Source organism: Uranotaenia lowii, unplaced genomic scaffold, assembly GCF_029784155.1.
Source record: "Uranotaenia lowii strain MFRU-FL unplaced genomic scaffold, ASM2978415v1 HiC_scaffold_56, whole genome shotgun sequence".
NCBI lineage: Eukaryota > Metazoa > Arthropoda > Insecta > Diptera > Culicidae > Uranotaenia > Uranotaenia lowii.
The window spans coordinates 103,408-121,151 of NW_026598489.1; the positions used below are offsets into that span (position 1 = coordinate 103,408).

The 17,744-nt window shown below is 39.9% G+C and overlaps 1 protein-coding gene across 5 annotated transcripts in view; it reads left to right on the forward strand.

Moving 5' to 3' along the window:
- Positions 1 to 15,366, forward strand: part of LOC129760292 (paired amphipathic helix protein Sin3a) — a 30,282-nt gene extending 14,916 nt beyond the window's left edge. For 3 of the 5 annotated variants that reach the window (XM_055757928.1, XM_055757929.1, XM_055757930.1), the window contains exons 2-11: positions 5,662 to 6,058; positions 6,294 to 8,785; positions 8,850 to 9,008; positions 9,080 to 9,320; positions 9,381 to 9,871; positions 9,954 to 10,283; positions 10,347 to 10,553; positions 10,682 to 10,948; positions 13,242 to 13,709; positions 13,821 to 15,366. In XM_055757928.1, the coding sequence (XP_055613903.1) occupies positions 5,743 to 6,058; positions 6,294 to 8,785; positions 8,850 to 9,008; positions 9,080 to 9,320; positions 9,381 to 9,871; positions 9,954 to 10,283; positions 10,347 to 10,553; positions 10,682 to 10,948; positions 13,242 to 13,709; positions 13,821 to 14,108 (5,259 nt within the window). In that variant the 5' untranslated portion in view covers positions 5,662 to 5,742 and the 3' untranslated portion in view covers positions 14,109 to 15,366. Of the gene's footprint in view, positions 1 to 5,661; positions 6,059 to 6,293; positions 8,786 to 8,849; positions 9,009 to 9,079; positions 9,321 to 9,380; positions 9,872 to 9,953; positions 10,284 to 10,346; positions 10,554 to 10,681; positions 10,949 to 11,292; positions 12,368 to 13,241; positions 13,710 to 13,820 lie in introns of those variants that run through there. The other 2 variants (XM_055757931.1, XM_055757932.1) reach the window with 2 other exon arrangements.
- The last annotated feature ends 2,378 nt before the right edge of the window (positions 15,367 to 17,744 follow it).

Here is a 17,744-nt window from a genome sequence, read left to right on the forward strand (position 1 = left end):
TAACTTATAAAATATGATGGTTTTTGCTTGAAATGTTCTGGATTTATACTTAAAAAAACTGATAAGAGAGCACCCCCCCCCCCCCCCCCCCTGGCCTTCCCTTCACCCCCTGCTGATTGAAGGTCGTGATCTTTAATAATAATACCAATTTTTTTTTGTTCCCAAAAATCCTCTTATAACAAATAAAGTTCCATTAGTTGATAAGTTTTTAAGCTTTACAACAAAATGCATATGGAGCCTCCTCCTTTCTTCCCCTCTCTACACTGTAAAGCATAAGGGTTTATAACAATCGTAGAAACATATCTCGTAACCAAGAACCTTTCCATGCCCTATTTGTTCCCATTTGTTGGCTTCGTTAGCATAAATTGAGAACTTATGCTAACAAAATTGTATTGGGCTTACCTCCCTCCTGCTCTATACCTCCTCACTGAAAATAGAATGGTGTGTCAGATAATCATGGAATCATACCAGATTGATTTTTCATGTTAAGTTTTGTGCATTTCTCGGATTTTGTAAAAAAAAATTAAACATAAGCCACCTCTTCCCTTCCTATATTCCTAATTCTATCATCCTACTGCAAGAAAGGAATTGTTTCACGTAGAAAAAGTATGTTTCGTACTCAAATACTTTTTGATGCCAAATTTGGTTTCATTTGCTCGATCAATTCTATAGTTATGCGAAAAGTTTGTATGGGAGCCCCCCCCCCCCCCTCCCCTTTATATCTTTCCGCTAAAAAAAGGCAATGCATAAATTTATAATAGACAAATTTCTCGTATCCAAATACCCTCAAATGTCAAATATGGTTCAATCAACTCGATCAACTCTCCAGTAATACTGAAAATTGTAAGGGAGACCTCTCCTCCCCTTTTCATCCACCTTTTTGAAGAAGTGAGGGATACCAAATATTCATAGGAGCATTTCTCTTATCCAAATATCGTTCCATACCAAATTTGGTTCCATTTGCTGCTTTAGTCCTTGAGTTATGCAGTAAAAATTGTATGAAACTCTCTTCCCTCTTTCCTTTCTCCCCGCTGGAAGAAGGAGCGGGTCTTAAACAATCATTAGAACATGTCACGTTCCCAAATACCTGCCCATGCCAAATTTGGTTCCATTTGCTTAATTAGTTTTTGAGTTATGTAAAATATTATTAAAAAGACCCCCTCTCCACTTTATTTCTCCCTACTGGAAAGAGGGATGGGTCTCAAATAATCATAGAAATATTTTTCGTACCCAAATACCCTCCCATGCCAAATTTGGTTCCATATTAGTTTTTGAGTTATGTAAAAAAAATATGGAAGAGGCCCCCTCCGCCATTCTACTGGAAAGAGGGAGGGGTCTCAATTAATCATTGAAATATTTTTCGGTTTCCAAATACCTTCCCGTTCCAAATTTGGTTCCAATATCTTGATTAGTTTTCGAGTTATATGAAAAATTGTAAGGTAGTTCCCTTCCCCCCTTCCTATCATCCCACTGAGAGGAGGGAGGGGTACCTAATATTCACAGAAATATTTTTCGTACCCAAATACCACCCCATGCCAATTTTGATACCAATTGCTTGATAAGTGCTCGAGTTATGCAAAAAATAGTCTTGTTTGGGAGACCCCCCCCCCTCCCTCAATCCATTTTTATGTATATAGATAAGATCTTCCTATGATTATCGAAAGAATTTCATAAGATTATCATTGTCCATGCAGTTGAAATACGAAGTTTTCGCGCTAATGATTGACATCTTGCAAAGCGACGATGAAAAATTCATCAAACAACTCAGCAATCGGCAACCTTATCTTTAGCTGGTTCCGACACTTGGAAGATGTTTCATAGATGTCTGGTCAACATGAAATCTGTACCAACACATAAAAAGGATGGATCTCCATATGGCGAATCGAGAAAAACTATTTTAAATCACTAATTAAAAATCACTTGAAATTTTTGCATTTCATGAAAGACAAACGATTTTTAGAAACATCCCCTATATGTTAGAATAGATGAATATCAATTTTCATGAAAAAAAAAGCGCTGTCGTAGATAGAACTTAGCTCACGTAATATTTTGTCTCCGTTGTTTATACACCCTTTCCTATTTTCTTATTTTAAGCTTAAGTTATAAGTTCGCATTCATTTGCAACAATGTTTTTATGTTGAATAAAGAGTCAAATTGATTATTTTGAGTTTGTTTCCGGAGTAGTAGCGAAAAATTGTTCCGGAGTAAAGGGTGTAAATCAATGTGATCGCGGTTCAGGTTTTAGATCCTTTACTCAAATTGAGTTTTTAATGTAACGGAATATTATTTTCTCAAAAGATTTTAACCGTTAAGTAGTGCATATGTTGGCCTATCATGAGGTACTGAAAATGGTTTTTGTTTACTTTTGGGGATAGATTCCTTTTGTCGTGTCAGTGATGTCGCCGTCGCTGATGTTGACGAAAACTCCGGTTTGAGGATTCAGTGACAATATTAAGACTAGCTTTGCAATTTTGCACCACTAAGAGGAGCTTTATTTTCCTGAAATTATTCCCCTTGGCTTCACAGCGTAATGGATGCTATGCTATCCAGCTATCATTTTCCTGAGAGGGTCCTTGTTAAACATGGTTTCATAAGATTGTATACCGATTGGCATAAAGTCATGTGGCATAAAGCCGTTTGGCATAATGGTCTTTCGGCATAATTTACATAAATAGATTGATTGATTATGCATATATTTATTCTATATGGCTAGAGGCTGAATCTAGCCAAGTTGAGCTATATTAGCCCTACACGGAGAAAAATATATAGATTTATCAGCGATATTACGCGTCAACCTGAACATAAATATGATTGTTTGGTTCTGACCCGAAAATACATTCAAGCCAACGATCTGAATATACGTTGCCACGAATGGATAGATGGCTGAATAAGCGATCGAATCAGCTTCGAGAATCCAACAGGAATTTTAAGTCAATCATTCGTATGGCTGTTTTAATTTTCTATAATTTATAATTTGATGGAATATTGGACAAAACACTTATAACGAAAAAAAACAAGTATTTTGCTGTCACAAAAAAAGCATTATTTCGTGATTTGGTCATCTCCATTGCTGTAAGATGAGAGTGAATTTGTTTGAAATTTCACTTTTTACGTACTGATTCGATTGCATTATGTTTTCTCTAATGCAATTATATTATTGATGTTTTGATACTGGATACTGGTGATGAAATAATCTCGATAAAAAAGTAATAAGAAAAAAACTCCTATTCGCCAATCTCTCATAATATCGTGAATGGATAGGTACAAGAAAGGCCACAGTACAGTCACAAATTCAACCGTATCCGTGTGATCTTATTGGTACCAATACCAAGCCACAGCAGTTGAGAATGTGAGTGAGGAATTCGGAGCGCGCGAGATCGCCGAAAAACCTAAACTTGATTCTGGCTGGCTGGTTGGCACCAAACTCGGAAACCGAACTACCGACCGATAACTGTTGCCCTCGACTACACGTAAAACTTCGCATATCGGAACGGAACATACCTTCATTTTTGTCGTGTGTATCCTCCTATCTATCTATATGCATATTGCACAGTGGGTATCGCACGGACTGGTTGCTCGAAGGAACAACCACAATCGTAAAACCACTGCCAGGCCAGCAGCCAGCCAGCAGTCCAGTCCGAACCGAAGCAGAGTCTGAGCTATACCTACACTGGGAAATCCACCCCATGGGCCGCTGCTGCCTGAATGTTTTCGGAACACATGATGAGAGAAAGAGCGCTCACTCCGTCGCAAAATATACGTCAGATTCTACCCAACCTTCGAAACTCCACAACTCCAGTGCTATTTGAAATGTTATGCTGCTGTTGCGTTTCGTACAAAGCGATGTCTGGCCCTGGTGCGAGACTATCGCGGAACGGATTCATCTTCAAGCCGGACGAAAAAAGTATAAGTTCATGTTGGTCCTGTAGTAGAGTACCGTGCGATAAGGATAAATATTGTGATATTCAATCGAAAAAAGTAGGATTAACCTCAATAAACCTGTTTTGAAATATCAGAATAAATCTGACTCAGTACCCAGATATGTTGAAAAATCTTTTCTAACGTACAATTACTCCAAAGGTACTCCGTTTCGCGGTATGAAGTAGTTCGGCCCCTCGCGCGACGACTCTCAGTAGTGTGTTTTCAAAAATCAAAAACTCCATTTTCAGCTTACATTAAAGAAGAGCGCAAATCTCATCGGTCCGGTGTTCAAGTCGATGAAGGATAGTGAATGAAAAAGCCCGTTTCTTTACCTACCAACATACGGTTGAACTTGTTTTCTTCTCACCTCACAGACTCATTCACATGATGATGCTTCTTACACTCCCCCCCCCCCCCCCCCTATTTCCCTTCCTCCTGCGTACAACATACCCCTTATTGTGAAGGTATTCCAACTCGCGCGACGGCTGACCGCGTAAGACCACTAAGAAGTGTGGTGACGCGCGTTTTACGCGGGTCTGGGTTGATAGATTGTTAGAGAAACTGATGTATTTCGGCTTTAAATTATATGACTTTTCCAAGGAAAATTAATTATAACTCTAGTTACCTTAAAACTTCCTCTTCAGAGGCAAAATTTCCCAGGGACCCTTTTGCTGAAACCCTTGAAAAATGTTAGGCGCTTATGACGTTTGATTTGCAATCAACCCTCGCTAGACATGACGACTGCCAGCAGAGGATTTTCAATAACACAGGTACTTGCAGGCAACCTATCTACTTGGTACTTATTTTCAAACTAACTGATAAGCTGATTCTTAATCGTGAGTTGCGGCCCGGCATGTTGTGCAACTTACTACATATACTGTTCATCTCGCAGAAGGCAATTGGGATTACATTCGCGCACGATAATAAATAAACAGAAGAGTGAAAAGAACCGAAGAAAATACCGGTTCAATAAATGCCACTCGTGTGTCCAACGATGCTTAGTCGCCAGTCAGTCCTGTCCTGTGTGGTGCAGCCAGTCGTTTATATTTGCTTAAACCAATTCAACGACTATCGTGCCGGGTTGTTAATACCACTTGCCTTTCTTGTATGCACTTTTACACCGGCCTGAATGGGCTGTGTTACAATAATCTGTGGTGCAACTTTCATCAGGGCAGACACCAAACAAAATCTCAACGAAGACAACCGGAAAACCGGTTAGGATATCAGGAGTGCGGTTTCTCGATTTCGGGAGCATATTCGCAGTTATTTTCGCATCAGGCGTTTACACAAATTATCAATACACTAACTTACCATATCGAGTACGTATGTAGGTATAAGTACTTACATAAAACTTTCTACTAAAAAGACCAAAAGAATTCACGGTGGAGGCGCGGTGGAAGAACGTTTGGTTTGGTTAGACGGTTTGAAAATGCCACGAAAGCGCGCATGCCTGGCCGCTGCTTTCCAAGAGCCATTATCGATCGATGCCATTAAACAGATGTTTTCACTAGCAGCAACACCAGCATAAACAGCATTGTGTGTTGTTAAGCGATGGAAAACGAACTAGTGGGTACACAGGACTCTCACACAAACATGAACACGAAAGGTGCCGCCCCCCCCCCCCACCCAACTGCTTTTCATACGCGCCGCGACACCCGCATCAATTCTTATCTACCAAACATGGAACAAAGAACTTTTCTAATAAGACCAATTTTTCTTCTCCCGGTTTTTTCCTTCCAGATATAAAGCGGAAAAACATCTCGAAAATCGGAGTCTTAAAACATTTTTGGTAGTATTCTGCCAATAAAAAATGCAACCACGATGAAGCGTGGCCGCACGGAGGAGATTCAATTTGGGCAGCCCCCCAGGGCGGGTGCCACTGCCCAACACCAGCGCTTGATCACCACTAGTCAACCGCACAGCACTGGACCCACGATCCAGTATCAAATCGCTCAGAATGTTATCAAAACGACGTCCGCCGATGTGGCTGCTAACCTGAGCCAATCTCAGCCCCCGCAGCAGGTACCCCAGCTGCAACAGTCGCAGGTGGTGTCAACGCAGCAACAACAGCAGACATCCTCCTCACAGCAAGGACCCTCGACGCAGCAACCGGCCGGTGTCCAGTACACTACGACCCGTAAGTTATGGTTTGGTTTATCAGAATATGTAGAATTTCAAGAATAAGTAACAGAAGCCTTCAAATTTTTGTTTGAATGAGTCGCGGCTAAATGTAGAAGATTACTTAGCACCCCTACTAGTGTGGCAATTACTAATATTATGGGACTATTGCCTTGTTAGACCACGAAAATTTTCTGAATTTATGACCTGTAGATTAACTACAATCATACTGATTCCACCTTCATTTGTTACAGCCTACTCGACCGGAATCACTGGTACCAATTTGGTCAAAACTACCACACACGGTGGTCCATCGTCTGTGCCGCCAACTTCGGCTCAGCAAATCCATGTTGTCAACGCATCCAATCCGGTACGCAGCCATAAGGGTACCACCAGCACAACGGCACCCGTTGGTGTGACCAGTCAAGTGATAACCACGATGCCGACAAGCGTCATTCCAAACGCGCAACCTCAACCGCCACCGCCCCCGCAAGGGCAGGGTCAATTCCAGCGTCTCAAGGTTGAGGATGCCCTCAGCTATTTGGATCAGGTCAAGTTCCGTTTCGGAAATCAACCGCAGGTTTACAATGATTTTCTCGATATTATGAAAGAATTCAAATCGCAGAGCATCGATACGCCTGGTGTCATTCAACGAGTCTCGAATCTTTTCAAAGGTCATCCAGAGTTGATTGTCGGGTTCAATACTTTCCTGCCGCCTGGATACAAAATAGAAGTACAAGCAAATGACCAAGGCTACGCCTTTCAGGTCTCCGTATCAGTGCCATCAACATCGGCTGGAACTGCCGTGGCACCACAACCGTCACCTCATAAGTACAATACCATCTTCCAGGGGACTGGTCAGATCGTGCAAACCGGTAATACCGCCGTTAATTTAATGACCTATAGCCATAACCCTGGTTCTGTCCATACGTCCATACAACCAAGTCCAGCATCCAGTGGACCAGGAGGAGTGCAGAGCACTAGCGTTAGCAGTTTATCCTCAATTTCGCAATCGCCACAGAACTTCTCGCGTGATCGCGAGCGAACCATTTCCGGTGGAAGCAGCGGCACGACAATAACACCAAACAATGTGTCCGTCGGTGCAGTGTCAACAGATCCGAGTGCAATCAATAGCCAACAACAAAATCTCCATCATCGAATGATCTCACAGCAGGTTATTTCTCACCCGCCCCAGCAGCCACCTCCGGCTCCAGAGCCTTCCGTTGGAAACGTTACGCCGAATCAACCGGTCGAGTTTAATCACGCTATAACGTATGTCAATAAGATCAAGAACCGGTTCCATTCACAACCCGAAAAATACAAGCGATTCTTGGAAATTCTACACACCTATCAGAAGGAGCAGAAAAATTACAAAGATGGGCCACAGGGAAGTTGTAATTCTGGATCGAAGCAGCTAACGGAAGCCGAAGTATACGCCCAGGTGGCCAAACTGTTTGATAACCAGGAAGATTTGCTACGCGAATTCGGTCAGTTTCTCCCAGACGCATCCAATCACGCACCTATGCACGGAACGAAAAACCATACAATGCATGAACAGGTTCCACCTCCACAGCCATCTCAAGCACACGGCAAGAAACTCTCCGGCAATTTGATGAACGCCAACGTCAAGGGTGGCTACAGTAGTTCGCATCAAGCCAATTTGGCCAGGTTGCATGAACGAGATTATGGAATGAATGATAAAGATTTTGCATCGGGTGTCCCTGTTAGCGGAGGAAGAGGAGCTGGTGGAATAGAAAAAGAACCTAGAAATCACGCCAATAATCAAAAGTATGGTCACAACGCTTCGGGTTTAGGAGGTGGACAAGGTGGTAATGCGATCAAAAGGTCACCTTCGTACTCCCAGATGCCTCCGATGGGTGGGCACAATTTGACAGCTCGAGAAAGGGATGGACCACCAATTAAGCGTCATAAGCCGATTTGTCGAGATGTATCTGTGTCCGAAGCTTCCAAATTCGGAACGTTAAATGATTACGCCTTCTTCGATAAAGTGCGGAAAGCCCTACGGAGTCCGGATGTGTATGAAAATTTTTTGCGATGCCTAACTCTGTTTAACCAGGAGATTGTATCAAAATCTGAGCTGCAAACACTGGTGACACCTTTCCTAAGCCGATTTCCAGATCTGTTGAAGTGGTTCCAGGACTTCCTGGGACCTCCTACAACCCATGAAAGCATCCCCTTGGCAGTGGCCCAGCGACAAGATCGATCTCAAGGCGAGCTGGCAACTGATATCGATTTGTCTACTTGTAAACGTCTAGGTGCTAGCTACTGTGCACTTCCCAAATCTCACGAAAATGTTAAATGTTCAGGTCGGACGGCATTGTGCCGGGATGTATTAAACGATACCTGGGTGTCTTTCCCGACATGGGCTGAGGATTCCACCTTTGTTACATCACGTAAAACCCAATACGAAGAGTTCATTTACCGTTGCGAAGACGAACGGTTCGAATTGGATGTGGTGATAGAAACCAACAGTGCAACGATTCGTGTATTGGAAGGTGTGCAGAAGAAGCTGAGTCGCATGTCGCCGGACGAGGTTACCCGGTTCCGGCTGGATGAGTGTCTTGGAGGGACTTCTCAAACTATCCATCAGCGTGCTCTGAGGAGAATATATGGGGACAAGGCGAATGATATCATCCAAGGGTTGCGGAAAAATCCAGTGGTGGCCGTACCGGTGGTGTTGAGAAGATTGAAGGCTAAGGAAGAAGAATGGCGCGAAGCGCAGAAAGTGAGTATTAGAATGAATATTCAACATTTAAAATAATGAATGACACTTTATAACTTGTTTACAGGGATTCAACAAGCAATGGCGTGAACAAAACGAAAAGTACTATCTGAAATCACTCGACCATCAGGGAATTAACTTTAAGCAAAACGATATTAAAGCGCTTCGATCGAAAAGTTTGTTCAATGAAATTGAAACTCTTTTTGATGAGGTGAGTTATATGAAGGTAAAAAAGACAATATCGGATGAGAAATGTGATCTGAAATATTAACGTTTTCATTCTTGAATATTTTCTAGCGCCACGAGCAGAATGAAACGGGTAGCGTTAATCCGCTGGTAAGCGGTCCGCACTTAATCATACCCTACAAAGATAAAACCATCCTGGACGATGCAGCTAATCTCTTGATCCATCATGTCAAACGTCAGACCGGCATCCAGAAGCAGGAGAAGGCTCGTATCAAACACATTTTGCGACAATTTGTTCCAGATCTGTTCTTTGCCCCTCGACAGCAGCTAAGCGACGATGAACGGGAAGAAGGTAAGTTACTGGCAGTTGTGTTTCATTTACTTGTTAAACTCATTTTTTTCTTTCTTAAAGACGACAAAGACATGGATGTTGATCAAGACAACGAAGAAGACAAATCTTCGACCAAGAACGGCAATAAAACAGGCAGTAGCGCTCCTTCAAGTAGTACTAATGCGACGTCAAGTGGTAGTAGTTCCGATAAGGACAAAGAAGTACCTGTTACGGTAAAGGAGGAAACACCCGATAGTACAAGCGATCCAGCAATAGCAAATATCGAAAGCACAATTTCGGCGAAGGATAAAGCGACGATTGCCACTAGCAGTGGCAGTGACACGAAACTCGCATCAAGTGCAAGTGATACCGAAGCAAGCACATCCAAACGAAACTCTACGGATACCAGCAGTAAAGAAGCCATAGTAGACAGTACGATAAAAGTTGAGATCAAGCAAGAGAGCGATTCGGATCAACCGGGAGCTTCAACGACTGCAGCAAATCAACCATCCCAGGGTGCTCAACCGCAAACACAGTCGACGCTTCCGGCGCATGCAGTTAGTAAACATTACGTAAGTTTGTTTTCGAACCGAATAATTGAGGAAACCGAAGTTTTTATTTTCTAATCGATTATTTTTATCTATCTATCTAAAGGAGGAAGCTTACACTCTGTTCTTCACCAACAACCATTGGTATTTGTTCTTGCGGTTACACGCAATTCTGTGCGAAAGGCTAAGGACTATCTACGAGAGGGCAAACATCATAGCCAATGAGGAAAAGGCTTATCAATTGTCACGGAGTAACAGTACAGCGACCGCGTTGCGGTTGAAACCAAAAAGTGACGTCAAGGTTGAAGATTTCTACACTACATTCCTGGACATGCTCAAGAATCTGCTGGATGGCAACGTGGAGGCAAGCAACTTTGAGGATTCACTGCGAGAAATGTTTGGCATTCACGCGTACATTGCATTTACTTTGGACAGGGTAATTTATGAACGTTATACGTTAGATTTGAGTCGATAGTTTCAACAAAAATTGTTTTCTCAGGTGGTCCAAAATGCCGTTCGGCAACTGCAACACTGCGTCACAGAACGGGGCGCACTCGAGTGCGTTGATTTGTTCCTTACCGAGCAGCGCAAGGGAGGTGCAGGTGGACTCTGCCGAACAGCTTCCCGGCGCGTTTCCAATGAGCTGAACTACCAGCGGAAGGCCGAGGCGGCACTGCAGGAGGAAAACTGTTTCAAGGTGCACATTGTAAGTATTTAGTTAATTACGACAATCAGAATAACTTAATGACACTTGTGATTCAATACTATGTACTGTAATGATTGTATCATTACAAAAGCGTTTAAAGCAACTCAAACCATTTTTCTCTTCCGCAGTACAAAATTGATTGTCGCGTCACAATCGAGCTGTTGGACACAGAAACGGAGGACACGGCACAGGCTTTCAATCAGGCTCAATCCTACAGTAACTACGTCGATCGTTTAACGAATCCGGCAGCCGTGGGATCCACGGCAGGTGGCACCGCTGTGCCTGGAGGTTTGGCTACGACGGGCAGTGAAAGTGGCAGCATTGCTAGCGGTGGCGGCTGTGGATCTTCGACGACAAATGTGGAAATCAAAACCGAGAAACCGGACGATGATGTGGTAAGTTTCACAGCGTCTGTTTAAATTATTTCTTGGAAGGGGTTGGTTCAAACCCAACTGGTAATAGCTATTCCCTTAATACTTCTTTTTTTCTTTTATTTTTGATTACCACACACATGTGTTGCTCATACGCAGTTATGCACTGTGTTTTAAAATATTTCAATCTTTTGTATGGAATAACTTAAAAATTTATATTTATTATTTTATGCGTTCCTTACAATTATCTTTCATTGAATTCCTCAATATGCTTTCACGATTTCCTTTGTACTTTCGAGTAGAACTGAGAATATAATCCACTAATTTAAGCTTTCTCTTCACATCAATCTTTTTTTTCTCCGTGCCAGGTCAAACAAGAATCAATGAATCAATGAACACTCTCACATTCAGATTGAATCCATATGTAGAGCTACTATAGAATAGCTGTTTTAGGCACATCCAAACCTGATCTGTGGTCTTCAGATGTTGAGGCTTTCTTTCGCGTGACGATCTTTTAAATAACTCTGGACGCTAGAGGCAGGATACTAAAGTTTTGAACTTGTTTAATCTCAATGTATAGTTATTGTGAGACTACTACCCTCACACCATCAATAGTTAGACAGATACACACAGGACTGCCTGATCCATTCATCTTCGATTGATTAAATTGAAAGGGCAATCAAGTCCGGAAGCAAACTCAAATCATCGACACACACACTTCAATTTACTATTATGACGAGTGAGAGCAAAAATATTTTGAAAAGTTGTTATATTTTTTCCCATACATTTGTAAATAATCTTCGATTGCATTTAGTTTACGGTAATTGAGTGAAGAAATCAACAATTAGGCATAAACCGTTAGTATTTGCTCATGTTCCTTAAATAAAAGCGGATAACATAATTGTAGATTTATCTTTATTTCCATTATTCAAATGCTAAGATGTAGAATGTGTGTTAGTCCATTATTCGGATCCTGAATAGCAATAAAAAGGATATATTGTACAATATTGGAAAAACAGTTTGTAATTATCAAAGCGTAGAGTTTTACCTTTATCAAAATAAAAAAAAAATTAATGGGATTTTTTTTATTACTCCCGTTTCGATAACAAACTGTTAATTTCATTTTTGTTGTTTCTAAGGTTAGGCAAATCGGGAAAGCGATGCTCTAGATGAGAGCTTTGTAAATTGGCAAACATGCGAAGTAATCGTTTTATATGTTCCAGAGAGTTGTCTGAACGTCTGGCACTCGATATGTGATGAAATCCTTCGACCTATCCCCCAGATCAGTTGCAAAACGTTTAATCTTTTTATTGTTCGTGTATAAAGTTGAAGAGTAAATCTGACTTGACTAAAATCACAAAAATATAACATGTAATCAACCGTAGAAAGGTTTGACCCTTTTAAGAAGATTAAATAAAGAGATCAATTTGAGTCAATCGTAAACGGAAATTTTTTTTTATTCGGCTTAAGTTTTCCATTTGAAAATAGTGACTTTTTTGTTCGATCATGATGCGATAGCTGGAGCTATCCCGCGGATATACAAGTGAATGTGTTTCGAAGATTCATATGAACAAGTACACTGAGGGTTATGGGGAAACGTGGACCATTTTAGCGCATTGTTGCACAGAGTAGGTATCACTTAGATTTTACATTTTTCTATGCTTTTTTTTAATACAAATCGATAATTTGTGCCGTATCTGGGAAAAGGTATACTTCCTTACCTTCTCCTTTATCTTTTTTCTTTCTTTTTCTGTATAGAATATGTGATGTATAATGGTATGTTAGTTATTATCTTTGTCTCGCTAGTTTCTTGTATTTCGCTGTGTTTTTTTCGAATCATGTATTTTCAAGAAATCACGAGTTTTTAACCGTGTTTTTCGCAAACGCAAAGATAGTTTGCCGGAAATTAGTAAGTTATATGTGCTTCCTTTCGTTTTGTATCCTTGATTTATTTCATTGATCGTGAAAGTTATTTAGTACGATGAACTAGCTCATTTAATATTTTATTTTTGTTTCTAAAACAGTTGAGACAGTCATAAGTTTGACCTGGTACTGATGAAAACTTTCCCAAAGGTTTTCGAAGTTCTTCAATTAGTTTTGAACAATTCAAATGTTGAAACGTGCAAATATTTCTGGCAAATATGCGAATTTATTTCTTCTGAACCTTTCTGTTAAGTAAGGCAAAGCATGACACTAGAAAAAATATCATCAATTGTTTGCATGTAATATTCACATGCTCTTTCTATGTGTATCAACTATGTCATCAACAGTGTTCTCTGACAGAAACTTTTTTTTTGGCTTTGAATTGATGTTTCAGAACAATGGAAATGGCCCTCGAAAGGCTTTGTTCCTTCAGAGGAATCTGAAACGGTGCAAAACAACTTCTCAACAGCAGGCACACATCGAAACCGAGAGGACTCCGTTGGTGGCAATAATAAAAAGCGAGGGTTCTCTTTCGAGCAATGAAGGTACTCCACCAGTAACATCCGCTGCGGACAACACAAACAAAAGCGGCAGTGGGAGCGGAAGCGATAATAAAACGATGGAACCAGGAGGCAAAAACAACAACAACAACGACCAGACAAAAAAAGCCGATGATATCCTGTGGCCTCTCGGAAAGACGAAAGGGATACCAGAAAGATTGCCCACGAGCAATGGCAATCAGGACTATTACGTGGATGACCGAGAACAGTTCCGATTGAACAAAAACAACTATAAGATCAGCTATGTTCTCAACAAGGATCACGTGTTCTACAAACGAAAGTCGCTGTTACGGGCAAAAGAGGTAAATACAGCAAAAACCATAATTTCTGACTTTGGTATGAAATATTTGTAAACTCAAAATTAGACGAATATCCATCAATGAATTGACACTAACTGGCCTATCATCTCTTAGACACACCCACAGGTCACGAAATCGATGCACCAACGTTTCGATGCGTTTGTCCAAAAGTGGCTCAGTCGGAACGTCAACGATTCGCAACGATCCCAGTGCCAGGAGTGGCTTCTCGGCACTCGGCTAGATCTGGTCAAAAACGTGACCGTCATCAAACAAAACAACGACATCACACGGACACCGTACATGCCGTACAATAGGTACAGGGTCGAAAAGATTGACCATTCGTCTGCAGTAACGACACCTTCTACGGCGGTGGTCACAACGACGTCCAATTTGACATGCTGAATGGGAATGGAAAGGTGAGTAAGTTCAAACAGGCGGCAGCAAGTCATTTATTTAAAAAATCACAGACATGCTCATTCAGCTACTTTTGATAACGAGCAGCGGTAGAGAAGGGAAAAAAGTATTAGAACGCTAGAAGAACGCTTTGATTCGACGACAAAGGCATGACAAGTGTGTTAGAACCGGTAGAAGGGCATGTCCTTCTACCGATTGACCAACTGAAATTGCGCAGGTTGCATTACACGTTTTGTAAGGTTAATAATATTTTACTGTCAATACATCTTTTTTTATTACACTGATACTTCTAGGATAAGCAGAGTTTTTAAACAAGATAGTGATTAGTCGAGTTGAGAGAGAGAGAGAGAGCAGGAGAAAAATAAGAAAACACAAAAATTATGCAAAACAAATTATTGTACAATTTCAGAAATTGATTATAAACGTTAAACTATTAAGAACAGAACACCCCAAGAAAACTTTTAGATGTGTAGGTAAAGCGAATATTATTTTCATTACACTCGTTGAGTTCATTTATTGAATTATATTCTCAATCGTCGCAATGCAGAAAAATAGGATGATGGAGAAGCTTGTACTGTATAGGATTAGGTCCATACGTTGGTCGTTCAAACTACGAGTGAACGTTCATCAGCTATTGATATAAATAGTGTTATTACAGAATAGGTTAAGGTCCACTTCCAGTACATGCGTTAATATTCCGTTTAAGTTATTGCAAAAAAGCCTTTGTATAGTGAGCATACATGTATATGGAATGTGAGTTCCTTCTGTGCATTAAGTTGTCTTTCCGTAATGTACCATGGAGAAGGCATAAGAAAACCTTTTTATCATACTTTCTAAGACAGTGCGCGAACAAGTTGTTTCGTTCCCTGAACCACCCACCGGTTGGGGCAGAAAAACTGATTAAAATCTCAAATTATATTTCCCAAACACCACACCTCGTGTACAATTTCCGTCTGATGCTGTTCGAAATGTTCATAGTATCAGAGCCCATGAAGGATTTCTTCGCCCGTGAGTGAGTTTCGCTTCATCGGGATTTGTTGATTTGACATTTCTATTTAACAAAATACTTCTGATTGGAGCAACAAACAAAAGTTGAGGCAGTTCGCCGCTAGAATACGTATAGTAGTGACAAAGAGAATATGTTATACAATTTTCCACTGTGAATACTAAATAAGGATTATTGAAAACAAAATCTGAAAATATTTAAACCGAAAACAAACATTAATAAATGTAAAGTTATTTGAAACTTCGATGTGCAGATTATTGATCCGAAATAATAACACTTCCTCTTTAACACTAAACGTACCGGAGGCGGTCAAATGACGGTTTTTAAACTTTGAAGGATGATTACGCCTTATATAATTTTTTTTTCGCAAATTTAACGACAGGACTATTTTTATTTTCAAAATGCAAGTATTTTTGCGTTTTTAAAAATTTTCTAAGTGTTGTGGTTTTCGAAAAACGCATGTGGTATACCTATTCATACCGCGAGCGGTCAAATGACGGTTTTTACTGTTTTCACTAAAACTTTCTTGTTTCTCAACCGATTTCTATAAAATTTATAGTTTTGAAAAGCTTATAATTCGACTCAAATATGTTTCTCAGACAGTTTTCAGCTACAATTAATAATTTTAAAGTTATTTTAAGTCCAAGAAATTTTTTATGAAAAAACATGCTTCAGAAAAATTGCTATAAATCAGTTAGTTAGTGCTCGAATAAAATTTCACTTAGTGCCTGAGAAAGCTGAAGTTAGAGGCTATATGCTGCACATACGGAAATTTTTATAAATTTTTTTTTAAGATCATGGCCACAAAAAATGTAAAAAAGTTGTGTAAAACCCGTACTTTTCAATCAATCAACCGCCAAAGCTGTTCCTGTTACAGTAGAGAAAATTTAAAAAGTGAATTGGAAAGGGGACGTAATTTGTCACATTTTGGCATATTTAGATTTTGTGAAATACGAAATACATAATTTATGACGACTATTCAAAGGTAGCTGTTTTTCGAACTTTTTATCAATTTGGATTTTCTGAGACAATTCCTGCACCTAAGCTCAGCTTTGCACTGGATTTTGAGTATGTTAACGTAAGGTTTAGGCAATAAAACTATATGCAAAAGAAAGCTTATTTCATACCGGTTCTAGTGGTGTAACTGCATTGGCGGTGCAATGCTTGGCAAAAATATAATAAATAAAACAGTGAACTAGTTTCTGAATTTTGAGAAGTCAGCACAAATTCTTGCTAGGCAGACGGGCGCAGTGGGTGGTAATATCTCAAAGCTATTTTGCACACGAAGACGGATGAAAAGAAACGAAAAAACAAACAAGCATTAGCTCAAATTTTCTAGTTTTACTTTCAGAAATATATTTATTATATTTTTGTTAAGCATTGCACCGCCAATGCAGTTACATCACTAGAATCGGCATGAAAAGTGCTTTCTTTTGCATATAGTTTTATTGCCTAAACTATACGTTAACGTACTCAAAATCCAGTGCAAAGCTGAATTTAGGTGTAGGAATTGTATCAAAAATCCGAATTGATGAAATGTTCGAAAAACAGCTACCTTTGAAAATTCGTCATAAATTATGTATTCCGTATTTCACAAAATCTAAATATGCCAAAATGTGACAAATTACGTCCCCTTTCCAATTCACTTTTTAAATTTTCTCTACTGTAACAGGAACAGCTTTGGCGGTTGATTGATTGAAAAGTACGGGTTTTACACAACTTTTTCACGTTTTTTGTGAGCATGATCTTAAAAAAAATTTGATAAAAATTTCCGTATGTGCAGCATATAGCCTCTAACTTCAGCTTTCTCAGGCACTAAGTGAAATTTTATTCGAGCACTAAATAACTGATTTATAGCAATTTTCCTGAAGCATGTTTTTTCATAAAAAAATTCTTGGACTTAAAATAACTTTAAAATTATTGATTGTAGCTGAAAACTGTCTGAGAAACATATTTGAGTCGAATTATAAGCTTTTCAAAACTATAAATTTTATAGAAATCGGTTGAGAAACAATAAAGTTTTAGCGAAAACAGTAAAAACCGTCATTTGACCGCTCGCGGTATGAATAGGTATATACAAAGTGTCGGTATGTTTAGTGTTAAAAAACATGGCACTAGGACAACGTTAGAATGCAGTTTAAAAAATCGAGCGGATCGGCTAAAACGTTGAACTGAGCATTTTGAACAATTCATCCGATTCCCGACCAGGGATGACCGATTCAATCCGCAGCACGTTGCTCATCGGCTTCAACTCAGAAGAGCCCTCGTTAGCTGAGTAGATAATGGTATAGGTAATCATGGAATATAACAAAGCACCTGGAAACCACTATATTACTGCTGAAAATCTCAAAGCAATCCTGCCTTGTCAGCACAAATGTTGCTGATATGTTTCATGTGTGGACCACATCTCAACGCTATGAATGATACTGAAACAAATCAATCAATTCTAAAAACTATCTTCTGCTGTTTTTTTTTTGTATTCGAAAAAAAAACGTTAGACTGTCTGAACACTTCTTAGAAGCACTTACATAGATGCAGAAAAGTCCCAGAGAAGCCCGAAGTTAAGATTAGGTATGTTGATGATTTCGGCACAAATAACAAAAATCACGATCTGCACA